Source organism: Gavialis gangeticus, unplaced genomic scaffold (genome assembly GCF_001723915.1).
Source record: "Gavialis gangeticus isolate Ggan-Ray unplaced genomic scaffold, GavGan_comp1, whole genome shotgun sequence".
NCBI classification, from domain to species: Eukaryota; Metazoa; Chordata; order Crocodylia; family Gavialidae; genus Gavialis; species Gavialis gangeticus.
Genome location: NW_017729024.1, coordinates 61276533 through 61296174, shown reverse-complemented (window position 1 = coordinate 61296174; position 19642 = coordinate 61276533). Strand labels below are relative to the sequence as shown.

Below are 19642 nucleotides of genomic sequence, written 5' to 3'. Positions count from 1 at the left end.
CATCCCTCCTCTCCCCATTTCTCCCTCTCTCTCTTTCATGCCTGCTTTTTCTCTTTCTTTCATTCCTCCCTGTCTCTTTCACTCCCTCATGCCTCACTCTCTCTAGCTCCCTCTCTCTTTCATGCCTACCTCTCCTTCTCTTTCCCATGACTCCCTCTCCCTCTCTCTCATGCCTACCTCTATCTGCCATTCCATCCTCTCTCTCTCTTGCCTCCCCTTCTTTCTCTTTGTCTCTCTAAAGCCTCCTGTTCTCATTCTCTCTCTCTCTCCCTCATGTCTCCCTCTCTCTCATTCATGCCTCCTTCTCTCTCTCATGTTCATTGTCTCTCTCATGACCCCATCTCTCTCTCTGTCACATGCCTCCCTCTGTCACTTTCTCGGTCTCTGTCATCCATCATGCTTTCTCTTTCTCATGCCTCCCTCTCTCTCTCTCTCTCTCTCGCTCTCATGATGCACTGTTTATTTCTCCCTCTCATGCCTCCCTTTCTTTCTCTCTTTCATTCATGACTTCTTCTCTCTTTCATGCCTCCCTCACTCTCATGACTCCCTCTCTCCACCTCCCCGCCTCTCATGATGCTCTCTCTCCCTCCCCACCCTCTCTCTCTCATGCCTCCCTGTCTCCCTCTCTTTTTCATACCTCCGTCTCTCTCATGGCCTCCTTTTTATTTCTCTCTCTCAGGCCTCCCTCCCTCTCCCGCTCTTTCTCTCTCTCATAGAAAATGGTTCTTTCAGATGTCACAACACTGACCTTTGGTGGTACTGGCCTCAGATCCTCTGCTGGGTGTATGGGATGTTAGTTTCTGGATTCCTTGTTACTCAAAGCAAGAATCCCAAGGTTGCTCCTGTCTCCCTAGGGTGGCAATGCAAACACACACTGTCTCTTTGTCCACTACTTTTGTAACTTTCTCATCTCAAAATGTCCAATCTTCAAGTTTCTTACCTCATCTTTTTAGATACTCCAATCCTATTCTGTTTTTGATTTATTTTCCTTCTAGGGAAAGTACTGTACCTGGTTAGCCCACTGTACCAATCACAGCACTCACTTTTCCCAGTGAGTGCCAATTTAATTGCTTAGTTCTGAAGGCCTAAAGTTATGCTAAGAGCCTGAGCATAACTCAGTTTGCCCACTACACTCTACAGTCCTGCTGACCCATTAACTAGAGGCCATGTACTCTGTACAACTCCTGTGGCCATCCATTAGTACAGGAAAAATATGATAAGGTATACAATCAAAATCAAATCCCAGTAAAAGCAATAGAACAAAAGCTGAATTATGGACAAGTGATGTAATTCATGTAAATAAAGCTGAAAAGAACTGGCTTTTCACTTCCTCCCTTATGGCAGCAGTAGGAAGTTCCATCCACCTAATCTTTCTGGCCCTGGGGCTTACAGTACAATTATTTAATATTGATATTTTCTGTTAGAAAACATAACACTTCCCGTTTGTTGAAAATGACTGAAAGGATTTTCAGACATTTTCTAATAGAAAAAGGTAACATTTGCAGATGTCACTAACATTGAAAAGCATTGTTGCAGTTTTTCAAGTTTTTCTTAACATGCAGACAAATATTTTATCTTCAGAAGGCAAGCTGTGGCTAAATATTGCTACACAAAGCTTTACTGGGCACTAAGATTATTTATTCTCCAAGTTGGAGTGACCAGAAACAATTTTTAAATTGGAGATGATGCTCCCCAGAAGCCAGGCATTCTGGGTGGTTGTGATCTCTACATGCTGGTTGACCAAGTCTGTTGCAGAACTGGCATATGTGTGCAAATAAAACAAGTTACACTCTGCATATTATACCCACATCACTGTTTACCCCTTCACTGGAAAGTTGACCAGCAAGGTTCCATAACTCTGTCACCATTTGGTAGAGGGAAAAACAGTATATTAATTTAAGGCAGTCATATCATTGTGATATGATATGGTTTATATTGATCAATACAGAAAAAAATATTTTTTAGTTGTTACTAGTATGCACTGATCCTAGGGCATTACACTTGCCATTTATTGTTTAGGTTTTCTTACCTTGCAGCTAAAGCCTGACTGTCTGCATTCTTTTTGCTCTGGTAGTTACATTAATACTATGGTTATTTATGGGATAACTGGGATTTCTATTGCTTTCTGAACAAATTCCCCAGAGCTTTCACAGTCAGGCTGTTCAGGGCAGTTAGAGTTCAAGGCAGAAGCCTGCACCTCTCCTTCTTTGGCAGCACAGAGTGGACTGAGACATTGTTCCTGCATCCACTGATATCTCTTTTGGCATAAAAAAGTTCTTAGCTGGCACCATCCTGGTGCATCAGCCTCTGCACCACTTTCCCTCCTAGTCTTAGGATGCAAGGGTGACTATGCTGTCTAAGACTGTGGCCTCCTGGTGCAGCTGGCCCTTACCTGCTTGAACCTATGCTGAAATGAGCACCCAGTGTTTGCTGCAGTGTAAATCTTTAGCTTAATGGCCTCTCACTCATTTACACCTACCAGAAAATCTGAGGCTCAGTAACTTGAAGAAAAGTAGATCCTGTCTGATCACTGAACACAAAGGTTGATATTTGTTATGGGCTTTCTGTAGCATGAGTGGCATTACCCAGGTGCTCAGCCAATTTCCAAGAAATATTGCCAATGCTTGTGATTTTATCCCAGGTCTTATGATATTTGTTTCCCATCTTTTAAACACCATTGGCTCCTGCATTCTGGTGATTATCTGATCTGTTTTAGTTTAAACAAAGTATAATTCCCATGCCTGTATTTGTGGAGAAACTTTGAAGTATGGCCCCCCTAAAAGCAAATAGGATCTTTTCTTCTTCTTATTTCATGATCTGAGTACATCCTGGGGTATTTTGTGGCCTATTTCAGGTTTTTGCTTGCCAGGCATGGATGGTACCAGATATTGCAGTTTGATGGTGATGCAATGGATCAGAATCTATTATATTCTCTGTGCTGATGTGAATTCTCTGTGCTGACAGCAAGCCTTTAAAATGTGTTATACATGGACTATACTCCTAATATTCTTGAAGCCTTATATTAGTTTATATGTACTGTATTTAGTTCCTTTCCTGTTCATAGAACTAACTAAAGAACCTTAATACTAACTTGTCAGAGTAAAGCTAAAGGCTTTAAGTCATTATAAAGCATGTGTTAAAGCCATCATATATTGCTGACATTAATTGCTTCTTCCAAGTCATTCCAGCATGACTTCTTTAGTTGCTTGCATGCCCTGTATGTCAAGGTGTTTTACAAAATGATATTGTTAGCAGCTTGAGTAGTCTTGGATAAGCCACAATGCACGTGCCAGCCCTAGGGCTGGACTTAGAAGCTAAAGCCATGTCAAAGACATGAACCCTCAGAGGCAAAGGACTTGTATATCCATGTACTCATATATCTGAAAGCCCTTTACTAGATGTCTTAGTAAACACTAACCTCCACACCAGTGTGCAACAGAAGGCACAAGCAGATCAACATGAGAAGTTAGATCAGAACATCTTGATGCATTTCATAAAGTAGAAAGCATTTTCAAATATGAGAATTACCAATTAACAAGTCCCAGCAATAGTGAAAAGGTGGCACTGTTAGCTGTCTGAATGTAATTCAAAGGTGCATTGGATACTTTGGGTGTGGAGGTGAGCTGCCAAGAATAATTATGCCCATGAAGTTACCAGGAGCAATTAGGGGCATAGGACTGGAAAGACCTCCCCTGTTCTTGAAAACCCCAGCTCATATTACTTTTCTTGGAAGGTTTTTCTGCAACCTCTTCTGTCCCTCTTGTAGTTAAAGATTTCTAGTTTCCAGCCTAACTTTATCCTTGGCTAATGTATACCTATTATTTGTTGTGTCAACACTGTCTTTTAGATTAAATAACCCATCTCCTTCCATGATACTTACCCCCCCCGATCATATCCCTCTCAGCTTTCATTTTGCTAGATTAAACAAGCCATACACTTTATTCATCTATTGTGTGAAAAGCTGATTCAATCAGCTATTAGATAAAATTGCCAAAAATCCTTACTAAAGTGTCTGATCTATCCAGATGTTGGGTGAGCTGGGTCCAACTGACACAATGCTTCTTCTGAGCATGTGCTGGGCTCAGTGTGGGAGCACACCAAGTTAAAATTAAAGTGTTAGAACTGTGTACATAAGGTTCTTTGTGTAAATCTGATAACTTTAATTGGATCAACTAAAATAGTTGGAAATAAAAGGTAATAAATATCTAATAAAAGATATCAGATTTACCCAAAGAACCTTGTCTGCCTATGTCCTTAGATCAACACAGCTACAACCTACACCTCTGAAATATGGAAGAACTGTGCACAGTGTTTCAGAGGAGGCCTAACTAGTACCTTGTACAATAGCATTAATATTTCCCTTCTCTCTTTTGGAATGCCTTACTTGGTATAGCACAAGATTGCATCTGTTTTGTTTATACAGGTACATCATGTTGGTGGTACAGTCAGCCTGTAATAAATGGGAACACCCATAACTGCCAAATGATGTGCCTCTTAGGTATAACAGAAATTCTTGTTATTCCTCCCTAAATACATGACTTTGCATTTTGTGGTACTATCATCCCTTTTCTATTATTCCATTACTAAGGGTAATCCAGTTCTCTGATTATCCGGATGCTCCCTCTTACTTTCTCTCCTATCACTAAAGTTCATCAGCACAATCTTACTTTTTGTACCAAAATCATTAATGAAATTAAGATTGGTCCTAAGACCGATCCTTGAGGAATTCCATTACTAACCTCCTTACAGCCCCATCTGTCCCTTCTCAGCTCAACCCATTATTCCCCTTTAACCTGTTTCTTTCCCACCTTCTGACTCCTCTACTAATCCCCATCTTTTCCAGCCTAACTAAAAATTTTACCTGTGTACTGCAAATGCTATCTGAAAGACCAGATAGATGAGATCAACCATATTTCCATTGTCTAGAAAAATCAGTCCTTCCTAAAAAAGATGATCAATTTAGACTGATGCACTCTACCTTTGGTAAACCTACTTTGCATTTTACTCCATTTCCCTCCATATCTGTAATGATTCTTTCCTTCAAAATTTGTTCTAAAGCAATAGTGCCCAATTCATTAGTCCAGTCAATAGGCCTGATTTAGAACTGGTCATTCCTGTTCTAAAGCATTGCAAAATACTGAGGCAAGACTTTGTCCAAATTCATTTTCCCTTCTTAAATATAGGGCACATCTACATGAGATGCTGACTGCACAGTAGCTGAAAAATACTGTGCAGTAGTGCATCACAGCATGGACAGTGCTAATATGCTACTGTGCAGAATTATTAAGCTACTGTGCAGTAGCATCACCTAAAAGATGTTCACCAGCACCAGCATTTATTTAACGCTTGTGTAGGCAGCTGTGCCTTGTTTGACTCTGCCAGTGAGATCTAGTGCTCCAATCTGTCGAGTGCCAGTTCTTGGGATCTGACAGCTTGGCCTTGCTGGCTCATATTAGCAGGGCACTCTCTCCATTTCACCCACCACATCTTGATCTTTTTAGTAAGAGGAGAGGGTCCTTGATGGTCTACACCTGCCCTAACGAGTGCTTCTGTTTGTTGTTTCTTGGGGCTCTGCCTCCTCTTACACCCCACCCTTACACTAACCAGATCTTATGGTTTAGCTAGGCTGTGTGCCACCAGATGATAAAATGGCACTGTCTTTACAATTGGTCAAGTAGTTGGGCTCCAGCCTAGTAAATTTTCTCAATAGGTTAGTGAAAGACTCCCTGTGCCCTTTTGTGGTAGTCTAGGGATTTGGTGTGTCAAACCACCTGTGTCTAGGTTCCTCACTAAATGTCTGTCAGCCCCTTAATCACAGTTCCCTGGGCTATTATGACTATACCTGGCAGGTTTAGTCTGCCAAGTCCTTAATTTTCCCTCGTCTGGTGTTGCTAACCTTCAGCGCAACTATAGAGCCATGGATCTCATCCTGGAATGGACTCATAGTTTGTCTGTCATGCTGCTCCAGTGAAGCACATGATTTCTCTTGGTGCCTCTGTGCCATGCCATCTGCTCATCCACGTAGTGGTCCCAGTCCCTCCAACCTGAGACTCCTCTGAGCCTCAAATCAGGTGAGCAGGTTCTGCTTTGCTCCCTTCACCCCTGCCGGGGCAATCCTTGGTCTGGGTCGATGCTCCTGCAACCGTGATCTTGGGCCTCTGTTCTCTCTTCAGCCAATGTGGGGCAGTGCGTTGGCCAACCCGGATCCAGCACAAGCTTGTAAGCAGGGTGGCCACAGTGCCTGAAGCTCTACGGACTTCACTGCCAGCATCTTCCTAGATAAGTCCCCACTCCTGGGGAGATCAGCTGCCTTGGTGTCCCACCCTCGGGGACCAATAGGGGTGCTTCTTGGGGTCTCGTTACCCCTATATGGGTCATCAGGGTACTCTCCGCTACAACACGTTGCTAATATAAGTACTAAATAAATGCACAGTACTGACTGCGCAGTAGCATCTCATGTAGACACACCCATAGACACTATATTTGCCGCTATTTAATTGCACTGTAACACTCCATAGACTTGCTAAAAATACTAATTAACACAGCTGAAGTTTTAGGTACCAGTGATGTCAGATTTTTGAGATAGAGGTTGTCTGGTCCCATCAAAGTGTGTGAATTAAACCCTTGGCTTCCCCCTCAGTTGTGCTAATTTCCATTTCACTTCCCTCATTCTTACTAGCCATGCTACTTACAGATGCTAAGGTCAATATTGTTGCCTTTACTGAAATTAGAAGCAAAATATTAATTTTGTTTTGGGGCTATACCTGGGTTATCTTTAATTAGGACCCAGAGGACATACTTTGCCATCTCCAGTGCCTCAGACCCTTTGCAGGGGCCTTCCCCTAGCAATAATCTGTAGCAGAATAAAACCTCATCAGAAGAGTCTGGCCTTGCCCTGCACTCTGAATATTAGTAAACCAGGGGAATGGTAGGTAGAGGTGGCATACAGCTCAGAATCCTCCGCCAGAAGTGTACTGTTTCCAGACTTCATACTATTTTAGTTGTCCAAGTAGGGGCTAACAGTGAGGAGTCCATTGCTGATCTCCTGCATTTCCCCTGTTCTCTCTCTCTCTCTTATTCCTCTCTCTCTTTCCTTTCTTCTCTCTCTCTCTTTTCCCTCTGTCTCCCCTCTGTTCTCTCTCTTCCCTGTTCTCTCTCTTCCTCTCCTCTCTCTTCCTCTCCTCTCTTCCCCCATCTCTTTCCCCACTTTCTTCCCCTGCCTCCCCCTCCCTCTCATCACAAGATGCTTAACAAAAAAGAATACACAAGAACAAAAGTAGTATGTGAAGTTTTATTTATTGTCGTCAGGTTTAGAATTTTTAGAAAACCTGATATTTACTGTAAAAAAAAAGCAACATTTACAATAAAGTATATTAGTATGCAGTGCATCCTGCCATGTGCCCTCCACCCCAGTTTTGTTTTTCTGCTGTACCCACACTCCGGCACCTTACAGGGTACAAATTGTAATTTTTTTCGGTACTCCAGCCAAAAAAATGGCCTACCCTTGGTTTACACTGTATTTTTTCCAATTTACAATTATTTTATATGGCTACCATAACTGATAAAACAATGTTGGCAGCTGGTAGCTGGGCTCGGGGGCACCCCAACTTGTGGGGTGTGCTCCCTAGTGGAGCCCCTGGAAGGCCAAGTGTGGGAGTTTGAGGAGGAGGTACATCAGCTATGCACCATCAGGGCCCATGAAGACTACATTAATGACTACTGCCAGGCCCTATTCCAGGGAATAGGGTTGGTTCTGGAACCAACTTCCAAGAGAGGTGGTGCAGGCTCCTATCCTGGGGGTTTTTAAGAGGAGGTTAGATGAACACCTTGCTGGGGTCGTATGACCCCAGTACTCTTTCCTGCCGTGGCAGGCGGTCGGACTAGATGATCTGCTAAGGTCCCTTCCGACCCTAGAAACTATGAAACTATGAAAAGAAGAAGAGAAAAAGGTGGAGGACATGGGCGACTGGTGCCACCTTAGTTGGTGGGGGAGGGCGGGGGGGGGCATATGCCCCTCCCGAGACCAGTCAGCAACTGGGGGGCAGCCCCCACATGGCCGATCTCTCTGACTGGGGGGGTCCCCCCCATGGACAATCTCACTGATGGGGAGGAAGGGGGAGGGTCCCCCACAGCTGATAGATTGCTCTGGCCTCTTCCGGAAGTGGCTGCAGCCGCTTCCAGAAGTGGCTGTGTCTGCTTCCAGGAATGCCACTTCCTGGCTGACACTCGCAGGGTGGACACCAGTGCTCCCACCTGCCCCCCCTGCCCATCGCCTAAGCAGCGAGTGCGGCTGGTCAGGGGGTGCACCAGCACTCTTAGGGGGTGCATGTGCACCCCTTTGCAACTGCCTATGTGTCACCACTGGTGGAGGAGAAGGTGGCCATGAAGAAGACTAGTCACAAAGACCCTCCTGGAGCTACCTGGAAGACAGGTATCTCAGGCTCCAGAGCATGCAAGGCTAGGGCTACTTCTTCCCTGACACTGCGTAACAGGTATGCTCCCCTCACCATGCAAGAGGAGACTCCAATGAAGACACCAGAGGAGGAGGTAAGTACTCAGTGAACTCCCACCTCTAAGAGGAGATGCTGGGTGGTGTTGGTGGGGACTCTCTCCTGAGGGTCATGGAGGGACCCATCTGCTGTCCAGACCCCTAGCCCAAGAGGTCTGCTGCCTCCCTTGGGCCTGCATTCATGATGTTGCAGAGAGGATCCCTAGGCTTGTCCACTCTTCCAACCACTACCCCATGTTCCTCATCCAGGTGGGCATGAATGACACAGCAAGGAGTAATCCGGATTGAGTCATGAGTGACTACAGGGCTATGGGGGCTGGGCTCAAGGGATTAAGAGTGCAAGTAGTCTTTTCTTCTGTGCTCCCAGTTGCAGGACATAGACCCAGGAGGGGAGATTGTGTTGAAGAAGTAAACAGGCACCTCCGATGGTGGTGCTACTGTGAGGGCTTCAGTCTCTTCAACCACAGCCCACACTTCAGGGAGAGAGGACTTCTGGGATGAGACAGCATCCACCTTATGTGGACAGGTAAAGTCCCTGTTCTCAGCCGGAATGGCTGATCTTCTGGACAGGGCTTTAAACAAATGGAAAACACTAGAGACAGTCTGGTATTTGGTATAAGGCACCATTTTAGGCAGTACTCTGGCATCAGTCTCATGTCTCTGTCAAGTGTGAGTTCCACATTTGAAGAGTCATGAGCTTGGGTAGCAAAGGCAATGTCATCAGCATAAACAGATTTTTGTGAGCTGGTCTTAAGCAGGTCATTAATGTACAGGTTGAAATGGGGGGATGGGGGGATGGGGAGGCCATTCGTTTGATGTCTCCAAGAGCTGGTTTGGGCTGCTCGTCTAGTCAAACTGTTACTACATGGTCGACACCTGGCCAACCGATGTGGCAGAATTCCTGATATTTTCACTGAAGACTGGTATGCTAGACAGTATCATATGCCGCTGTTAAATTTAAAGAATGTAACATTAGTTTACAGGTTTTTCTGAAAGTCATTTTCCCACCCTCTCTGGCCCTGCAACCACCCCCTGCAGCAGTTAGGAGGAGCTGGAGCTTGTGGCTGCAGCTGCCTGCAGCCAGCAGCCAACTTGAAAAGGCAGCCCTACTCCCTGGTCACCTGCCTTCCTAGCCCAGAGCAGCCTGCAAAGCACTGTGCCAGCACACTGCAGCTCTGTTGGGGAATCTGTGCCCACCATGCCATGGCTGTTCCTCCCCCAGGAGCAACATTCAGTGCTCTGGGCTCCGGTGGGACACCCTGGTTGCCCTGTTTCACCATTGTGACAACTGCCACCTGGCCCAGATCAGTCTCAGCCCTGGCAGCCCCCCTGTGCAGTGCAGCCTCTTGGCCTGGCTCCCTGCAGCATCTCCAGCTCTGTGGCATCATGCTGCTGCTGCCCAGACCCCATGTTGCCACGTGGACCCCAGCAGGGATGCTGATGATGTGCACCTGGACGCCACCACCAGTGCCATCCAAGCACTCCCGGAGCTCATGCTCTGCCACCTGTGCACCTGCCCAGTTGGTACAGTACACTGCACTACATCTCATCATCACTGGCTACCACAGGTACGTTCTATCTGTCATCTCCTTTTTACATTGGCTTCCCCTCAAACTGAGTCAAGATGCTCAGCAGCTTGGTGGTGCCATCCAGATGCTCAGTAGCTTGGGGCCAGCATAATGAAAAAGTCATGGTCAGCTCTGGGCTGAAGACTGAGGTAGATAATTCTGCTCCTCTGGTACGACAAAACCTTCTGGTTTAAGCAAAAGGTGCAGGAGATGGTGTTTTTTCAAGGCCCAGACCAACATAAACTTAAGACTACCATAGTCCTCATTGCTGTCTGCACCATGCTGGAGTTGCTCAGACTGCTTTCTCCAACATAAAAATTGTGTCTGCAGTCCAGTGTCTACCTGTGAACCCCCCTCGCACGATATCTCCACAAGAGACACTGGACTGCAGACACAATTTTCCCCTTGGGGAAGGCATGAGATGAAATGAAGCACACAGGACAGGGCTGCCATTAGTCTTGTCACTTCATGCTGTTGGAAAGTATTTGAAGACCATGGAGGTGCCCTCCCTTGTAAATTAATCCAAGAATCTGCAGAGAACTAAACAGCACAGTCATAGTGTTCGTACAGCACATTGCCTGATTCAAACCCATAGTTTCCACATGAACTTAAAACGCATACTCTTTCTTCATCCACAGCATCTCAGAATGGTAATAAGGAGCTGTAGACCCTATCTGTATGTGCAGCCAGTGTGGAGTAATGTTTAATTCTTCTGATCATTGAAATGAGAATGAATAGGCCTCATCACAGTCTCAGACCCTTGTGATTTTTTCCTGCAAACAGCCATGAAGACACACCTGAAACCTAGAAATCTTGTCTGCAGTGTCCATAACACATCTACAGAGATGCTTGCTTTGCTTGGACAGGGTATTAGTTGGGAACCAACAAAGCATTTAAAATAAATTATCCAGCACAATCCATATCCAATCCAAACCAAACTGAAGCTGGAATTTGTGCATGTCCATTCCAACAGCAGCTGCCTCTGAGCAGGAGAAGACATGGAAGTCCCCTAGCACAAGAAGAAAGTCTGTTCTTGGAGTCATATCTGCTTCCACCTCCAGCAAGACACTGAGTCAGACCCTATTCAACCTGGCACTTCAATGTCTCTTCCACCCAGCTCAAGTATCTGAAAATCACTAAGGTGCCTACTTGTATAAGGCACATTTATGTTAGCTGTAAGACAAAAACTAGTGAGGAGGACCCACCCACCTTTTGTGCTAAAGGTGTTTCAGAGACTCAAATAAGGTAGATTGAAGTCCTTAGATGTCTAAGTATAACTCTGATGCCTAATAGCTGGAATAGGATCTCATCAGTAGGCATCTTAGTTTTACTTAGGCATCAAAAAGTGTAGTAGGATCTGGCCCATGATGTATTTCTTATGTAGAGTGGACCAGATTTGCCATTTACTTTTAGTACCAACTGGTTCATGCAGTTGGGATAATCCAGATCCCTTGGGTACTTATTACATGTGAACCAAACCACCAGTCCTCTTTAGGCTCATCTATCAATAACCACTTCCATAGACAAACTTGCAGTGGCCAGTTAACAAAGGGTATTGTTGACTTGTTGTAACAATCCTTTTATTTAAGCTAAATAGATAGACAGATGTAACATTCATTGAAGCATGTTTCTCAGATGATCTGAGAGCAGGAATAATAAGATACTCACCTTGCTAGCAAGGGATTAGACATAAGCAGTATATTTTTAATTAGACTTTAAAGAGCTTATTTCAATGTTTGCGGGGGGGAGTTCTGTTTCTGTTGCTCAATATCATCTTTTCAGTCAGAAGGATACATCTTCACTGACTGTCAAGAAAAAAACACAGGGGATCTAAATATCCTAGGACTTCACTTTTGTTAACCCATCAAGATAAGGGAGGAGAAAAATGGACTTGCAGCTTTAGCACAAGTTATCTAATCTGTTTGCTTGAGAAAATCTGTCCTCCCACGGACTCACCTTCAACACTCTTAAGGAATACTTTCTTGATGACAATCACTCTGCTCACCACTGGCTCACCACTGGCCATCCCAGAAGCAGCGCTTTAGAGCACCAGATTGCATAGTATGAATCTTTAGGGACCATATCAGCGGAAGAACAATCCTTGGACAGACAGCATTCCTGGGATATCACATAGCACGGGACCTAAGAGGGACATCCACCATGAGTCTTAGCGAGGATGAGGTGGAGAAGTTTCTTGATAGTAACCCTAGTTTTGCCAAGCAGTACTTTGATAAACACCTGAAAACAACTGAAAATGAGAGTGATATCCTGTTTGAATTAATCCAAGACATGCAGGAAAGCATCAACATGGAGAAGGTGGTTTTCAAGACCCTGAGAAGAATCAGCTCTCTCATCCATGCAGACCGCTGTAGTCTTTTTATGTACAGGCAGAGAAATGGCATAGCAGAGTTGGCTACCAGGCTTTTTAATGTACAAGAAGGAAGCACACTGGAGGAATGCTTCGTGACTCCAGACTGTGAAATTGTCTATCCTTTGGACATAGGTGTGGTGGGGCATGTGGCTCAAACCAAGAAAACAGTGAACCTCAAGAATATCCATGAGGTAGGTTTTCCATTGGTTTGCTCAGTTAAAGGAAGATTCTATGAAAGTTTGTAGAGTTGAGGAAAATGATAAACCGGTGTAAACTGTACAACTCTCATTTACTCTAATGACTTTATGGTGGAAACCAAAGAAATGTTTGTCATTCTTACTTAAAATACCAAGAACCTATTTATACTGTTGCATTGAAATATTTCACTAATACACACTAACGATGTGTATTAATTATGCCAGACTGTTAAAACAATGTTTTGTAGTTCAGTTTATTCTGCATCAAAATGGAAAAAAGAAAAGATTACTTCTCCTTATGTAGTAGTTTGACATAGCAAAAAAGAGCAGGTGCTGCATTCAATCCTGCCTCAATATACATGGACTAACTGGCAGAGAAACCAGAAGCCCTTATTTTAAAAAAGTGCAGAAATAGTCTTCTACCGGAGGATGGTTTTCTATTTCTGCAACTGGAGCAAGCAAAAGCAGTCCCATTCAAAGGTATTTTCATGACCCAGAGAGAAAAGGTACCCTTGGTGTGTAAGTGTATACATATATAGATAGTTTGACAGTTTTCTTTGCATATCTACACACCTCCATCTAAAACAGAAATATGAACCACGTCCAAATATTCACCAAAAAAATTATGCACTGTATCGTTGAATAGAAACTTCTGTTACCAAGGAGCTTTAATTGTATTGCCTTTTATAGTCCTGAATGTATTCAGCAACTGTGCACCCTAGTTGAATCACCCCTACTAAATCTAAACTACAGCAATTACAATCCGCTTGCTCTAATCTGAGTTATAAATCTAAAATCCATGTGACCCAAATATGATATCTGGGATTATTTCATCTATAGTTCTCTTGAAAAAAGTGAGATCATCTGTCTATTCATTCGTGCTATCCTCAGCACCGCAGTAACCAGGTGCCTAAACAAAACGTCCCTACTTTACAGGGTTCACATTAAATGCTGGTTTTGTTTTGTAATCATTATCGTGCAAAAGCTTCATCAGAAGCAGGTTATATTTTGTGAGTCACCCACAGTCTAGCAAATAAATTTCAGAGTAGTGATCCTGATATGAAGAAAGCACCTGGTTCTAGCTTTTAGTTGTTACTGTTATTTGGGGTCATTCCTTGCAAGCAGTAAATATTCATGATAGGCCCTGGTCACAGATGGTGAAGAAGAGCCCTTCTGGTCACTAAGTATCACTGAGAACTTGAAAGATCCAGGTTCCCATATCTCATTTGATGTAGTGTCACATAGAAAGTCAGTGGTGAGCTTGATGTGCTGCAGTAGTACATTTGTGAATCACAACTGGTTTGGATGCAGCATATTGAACTAGTCAGACCTTGACAGCTCCTGTTTTTGGTCCCAGGTACACTGCATTGCAACTTATGGACTCACCTATCAGGGAGAGGGGGCTTTTAGGTCAGCCAAAGGGTATAGCAGTTTCCAAAAGGCAGAAAGGTCATCTGGGTATGCAGTAGAAAAGGTGAGACCAGGAGGGGATTATTTAGATGATATGCTCTCAAGCAGCTCTTTTGAATCCTTTCTGTTCTCTGTCTAGTTTTATTTAGGATCTAGGAGGCAATAGCATCCTCAAAGGGTATTACCAGGCCTCTCTCTTTTACTTCAAATGCCCAGGATCCTTTGGTTGCTCCAGCAGTCAAGCACAGGGAACACACAGCTGCCCTGGAAGGGCAAAAAGGAGAAACCCCTAGTGTAGTAGAAACCCTGGGTGGCCCCTCAGCAGCTCAATGTTACCCTTTCCTAGCAACCCTACTAACCAACAAGAGAGAGAGCAGATGTGTCATTGGTAGAGGATGGCAAAGAGCTCTAGAGATCCCTGGCTGTCTGTACAAACACAAGTCTTTTCTTGGCATATGTAGTCTTGCCCCACAGTGATGCAGTTTAGTCCTAGGATGAAACCACAATTCCTCTCCCTGGTTCCCAGAGGTACTAATTCAAGCCTGCCTTAGAACAGTGACAGATTATTTCCCCTTCTACGTAAATTCAGTTTTTACTGAACTACTGTAGAGAGAAACATGGTTCAGCTCATCCCCCACCCATGCACCTCAGCTTTCAGTGATAAGAGTATAGTACCTCAAATCCCCTCCGTTCCTAAACCCTAAGTCCAAAGTTGCCCACACAAGGATGCAGAGGACCTGCCCCAGGAACATATCCCAAAGTCAGTCTAACTCACGGGGAACTTCATGGGAGTTGTAGTGCATGACAGAGAAGAGAAAATTAAAGTCAAAGGACCTTACAGTGATTGCATCTTAGAAGGATATTCTTGGAAAGGTGTTACAGGGTCCAGCAGCCTTTACCTTTGTCATATGTCAGGAATCTCTCTCAAGCTGGTGAGATCATTAGAAACAACAGAGAGAAGTGGAGGGAAATGCATATTAGTGCATTCCAGATGATTCCATGTTTCACCATGGTTTGCTTTTCTGCATAGATCAATGTTATTCCCTTAACCCATCCAAAAGTATTTTGTCAGCGGTTTTTCTTGTCTAGTTTTCTTGCTTGCTAACAATTTGAATGATGCTTCATTTGGAAATTCTTTTTTGAACAGTGTGCGCAATTCAGTACATTTGTTGATGAACTCACAGAATTTACTACAAAGTGCATCCTTGCAACACCCATCATGAACGGCAAAGATGTAGTTGCTGTGATCATGGCTGTCAATAAAACAGATGACACAAACTTCTCTGATGCCGATGAAGCAGTAAGTGTAAAAAGACTAAGTGTGTTCAGTTTCTGTAATGCACTTGCCTCTAACTACATACTGTAGACTTCTCTACACTGGGGATATTCGCACTTGTGTACACACATTAGTGCCATTTGCTCACCAGGAAACATTGCCCTGTTGCAAAACAGGCTTATCTGAATCAAACATCGAGGCAAGTCACAGTGGCATTAGCCTCATCTTACCCGAGTGGAAGGCAACATATATTTTGCTGCATACAACATTCCCTGGAATAAAATACACACCAACTTTTTGAAAGGCAAAATAAAGAAAAAGATTTTTCCAGAGTTATGGTTGTGTAGAACAGGAACAGAGCCTAATCTTTATGTGACTCTCTCTCCCTTTCCTGCTTAACTAAAATCTGAAACCCTCACTGCTGCTGAAGACTAGTCTCCATTGGTGGATCTGTGATTTTGAAAACAGCTAAAGAAACTCCAGGGCTGTGAAAATAGAAGAGAGACCAGAAGCAGCTAGCAGACAGCAAAATTGCCTTAAGAACGGTTAGCTTGATTAGTAGAACATCAATACCATTAAAAGGGAGAGACAACTCTTAATACCTGTGGAGTGAATAACAATGAGCCATTAAATTAATTCACTCCCTCAGCTGCCTGTGATGCCACTGCTGCTGCACTGTGGAGCAAGATTCAAAAAATGCTTCTATTCAGGGCAAAAATTAGTTTCTCTACTTAAAACACACACCCCAATTTTGGGGGCTGATTTTTTGGGAAAAGGTTGGTGTTATTTTGTGGTATGTGAGCAAATACAGTATTTACACTAGTTGTATACTGGATTGTAGCTGCTTGGGGTGCTAGAAAAACACACACACAAACACACACACAGAGCCATAGGCATGTTTAACACAATACTTATGGTTTACTTTTGCAGCTTTTCCTGAAGTATCTGAATTTTGCCTCCCTAAACCTGAAAATTTATCATTTGAGTTACCTTCACAATTGTGAGACACGAAGAGGTCAGGTAAGAAAACAGGACAAAGTCCAATAATTGCTTCCTCTTCCCATTTCAGGGCTGCACCTCCCACAGGTTTGCAGTTTAGATTCTTAGCCAGTCTATTTTAGTGACATGTATCTGTGACATATGCCCCCCACTTCTAGTATTCTGGTACTTGGTGAATAACTGTTCCCAGTTCATTTTGGTTACACCCTTCATGATCTTAGAGACCTCTGTCATATGCCCCCTCTGCCTCTTCCTTTCCAGTCTGGAGAGTTCCAGACTTTTCAGTCTTTTCTGGTATAAAAGCTGCTCCATACTCCTGATAATCTTTCTTGTCCTTTTGTATTTCTTTTTCAAATCCATTACAGCCTTTTTGAGACATGGAGACCAAAATTGCTGGAGCAGAGTTCAGCCTTGTTTGTTTTGTTGGGTTTGGTCTAGTGGTTTAGCGGTCAAGCATGAAATGCCTCTGGGGCAGCCTTTCAATAGAAATGGGAGCAAAAAAACCCTACCAAGGCACATCTACACATGCTGTTAGGGTACGTGAATGAATTCCAGAGCTTATTGCACTGGAGTTTACTGCTCCTGGGTGCCACATCAGCACATGCACCCAGGAGCGCAGCACATTGAGCTGGGTGGCAGCAGCCCCAGTTGGCAGAAGGCCCAGGGGGTCGGCCTGCCACCCCAGGGCTGCTCCTCCTGTCTCAACATGCTGTGGAGGGGCTGGTAGGGGCACAAGGGTGCTTCAGCACAGGGCTTGCTAGCAGGCAGCCCCTGTACTGAAGCACTCTCATGTCCCAGTCAGCCAGGGCAGTGTCTACATTTGCGCTGCTAAGGAGGTTTTACTCAGCAGCAGGCTAGTATTTGTATTTACAAGAACTAGCCTGCTGTGCAGTAAATGAATCTACTCTGTCCTAGTAGGGGAGCACATGTATGCATGTGATCTTTACTGCACAGCTAATTAGTCAACTGCACAATAAACATCTCATATGTATGCACCCCTCACTTCTAACACGGAGCTCAATATGTAAGAGATTATGCAATGTGTTCCCTGCCATAGTAAGAGTCGGGACACAGGAGGTCTCTTTCATGCTTCTGCCTACATGCTTTGGAGTTGCAGCCTCTGCACAGCTGTGGCTACACTGCTTCCAAGAGCTGGGCTAGTGGGAGAGTGAAGTGTAGATACACCCCTAATGCCAGAAGGACAACTTGTGTGCTTCAAGTTAAGTACCTTAATCTTGGCCATACTGGTGTGTTGTAGATGCTGATCCCTCATTCCCCTCATTAATGTAAGATAGACAGTTGACTAGAACTGCTGGAGCATTTTTCCTCAAAGTGTCTTCTTGTTGGAATGCCGTGGTTCAATGAAACCACATTTTTTTGCAGGAAAGTATGAGCTAGCTTTGACAAAGATAGAACTTCTACTCAGGAGCAGAAAGCAATGAATCTATCCTCATCTAGGGTCAACATTCAAGCCCCTACTATGTCCCATTCAGAGAGAGAATTTGAACCTCATTCTCTTGTATTCCAGACAAGTGCCCTAACTACAGGACTATCAGCATTCAGTTATTTTGGGGTTAAAATCTTCCTGATGTTCTTTTAACATTCTTTTTCATGTGATATGTTACTGCAAGTTACTTACAGAACAGATGCTTGCTCTCCTCAGCTTAATTTTAACCAGGTAATTTCTGTTTAAGAGTATAGAACTATTGCATTATGCAGTGTAAGGAAGGATTTTACAAAGTACCTAGAGCTGGTCTGGCTCTGCTCCTAATGAGGTCAGTGACATATCCTGCCCTAGTAATAGAGCTTAAGTCAGCAACATTTTCAGGCTCTTTGGACAAGTATACTCTTTTATTTCAAAGTTGGTGATATCAGAGTATTATTTACTTATTTTTCCAAGTACAGTGATTTTCCCAGGGAACACTATCTTCAGGTTTCATTTTTATTCTGTAGGTGCTGTTGTGGTCAGCTAACAAGGTGTTTGAGGAACTGACAGATATTGAGAGACAGTTCCACAAAGCCTTTTACACAGTAAGAGCCTATTTGAACTGTGACAGATACTCTGTGGGCCTCCTGGATATGACCAAAAAGAAGGTAAGCATTCACACGTTATATTAATGCAGTCAGTTTCTCTGGGCTGCTGCTAAACAGAGGTGGGGCAATCTCTGGGACTAAGCTTTGCCTTAGTAGTAGTGATACAAATCAGTTCTGCATAGAGGTATAACTAGGGAATTTGGTGCCCTGGGCTAGAGAGGGCAGAAGGGAGGCTTCCGAGTACTTACTTACCTCTTTGCACAGGGGCTGCTGCAGGTGCTTGGCAGTGCAGACTGCTGCTGTTGCAGCATGGGCTCCCCAGAGGCTGCCATTCTGGTTCCCCTTTTAAATTGGCATCTGAGCTTATGCCCTGCTCATCTACCCCTAGTTAGGTTACCAACTAGGGAAGCAACAGGATTATTAGTACTGTTTGCACAAAGCCAAAAAAAAGAAATGCCAAAGGCATGCTAAGAACATGGGGAGAGAGAAAGAAGAGAAACCGGTACTGGGTTCTAGTGAAGGGGTAGGGATCCAAGAGATCAGGGACTGGGCAAGGAGAATGTTTTTGTAACATAGTTTACATTTAACTTAAAGAGCACCGAAGAGATGGAAGACCAATGTAAAATCATTGGGTGTTTTGTGGTCTGATGCAGGGAACACTCTTTTTCCTGCACTAAAATTGTTATTTTTTAATAAACAGGAATTTTTCGATTTGTGGCCAGTTCTATTAGGTGAAGTTCCAGCTTATTCAGGACCCCGGACTCCTGATGGCAGAGTAAGTACTTGACTAGAAACCTGCTCCCCACTGATTGTTTATTCTCTCTTCACGAACTTTAACCATTATTTTTTTCATTTATAGGAAATAGTATTTTACAAGGTCATTGATTATATCTTACATGGAAAGGAAGACATCAAAGTTATCCCGTGAGTAGATTAAACTTTGGTACACTGTACCTATGGCTATTTCTATCACTTCTGTATTACGACCATTTTTTTACTTGACAGAACAAGTGTCCACTGAATAGTAGGGCTGAGCATGTGTCAGTATTTGGATTAGAAGCATTTTGGGACAGGGTCCATCTTTTTGTCCTGTTCTTGCACAGCATCTGACACACAGAGATCCTCACAGGGAGCATCTACACATGTCATTAATGCACCACAATAAACTGCAGAGGTTATTGCACATGCGCCTGGATGGCAGCACATTGAGCCAGGTTGCAGCAGCTGGCAGAGTCTCTGGGGGTCAGCCTGCCAGCCCAGGGATGCTCCAACTGGGTT

At 43.9% G+C, this 19642-nt stretch overlaps 2 protein-coding genes across 2 annotated transcripts in view; one reads left to right on the top strand and one right to left on the bottom strand.

Moving 5' to 3' along the window:
• The window catches only part of LOC109297420 (purpurin), a 221201-nt gene that overhangs the window by 57407 nt on the left and 144152 nt on the right, over positions 1–19642 (bottom strand). The gene's annotated exons all lie outside the window — the stretch shown is intronic.
• The window catches only part of PDE6B (phosphodiesterase 6B), a 40638-nt gene continuing 32855 nt past the window's right edge, over positions 11860–19642 (top strand). The window contains exons 1-6 of the mRNA XM_019517147.1: positions 11860–12639; positions 15203–15355; positions 16262–16351; positions 18284–18424; positions 19065–19139; positions 19224–19288. Of these exons, the coding sequence (XP_019372692.1) occupies positions 12238–12639; positions 15203–15355; positions 16262–16351; positions 18284–18424; positions 19065–19139; positions 19224–19288 (926 nt within the window). The 5' untranslated portion in view covers positions 11860–12237. The remainder of the gene's footprint in view (positions 12640–15202; positions 15356–16261; positions 16352–18283; positions 18425–19064; positions 19140–19223; positions 19289–19642) is intronic.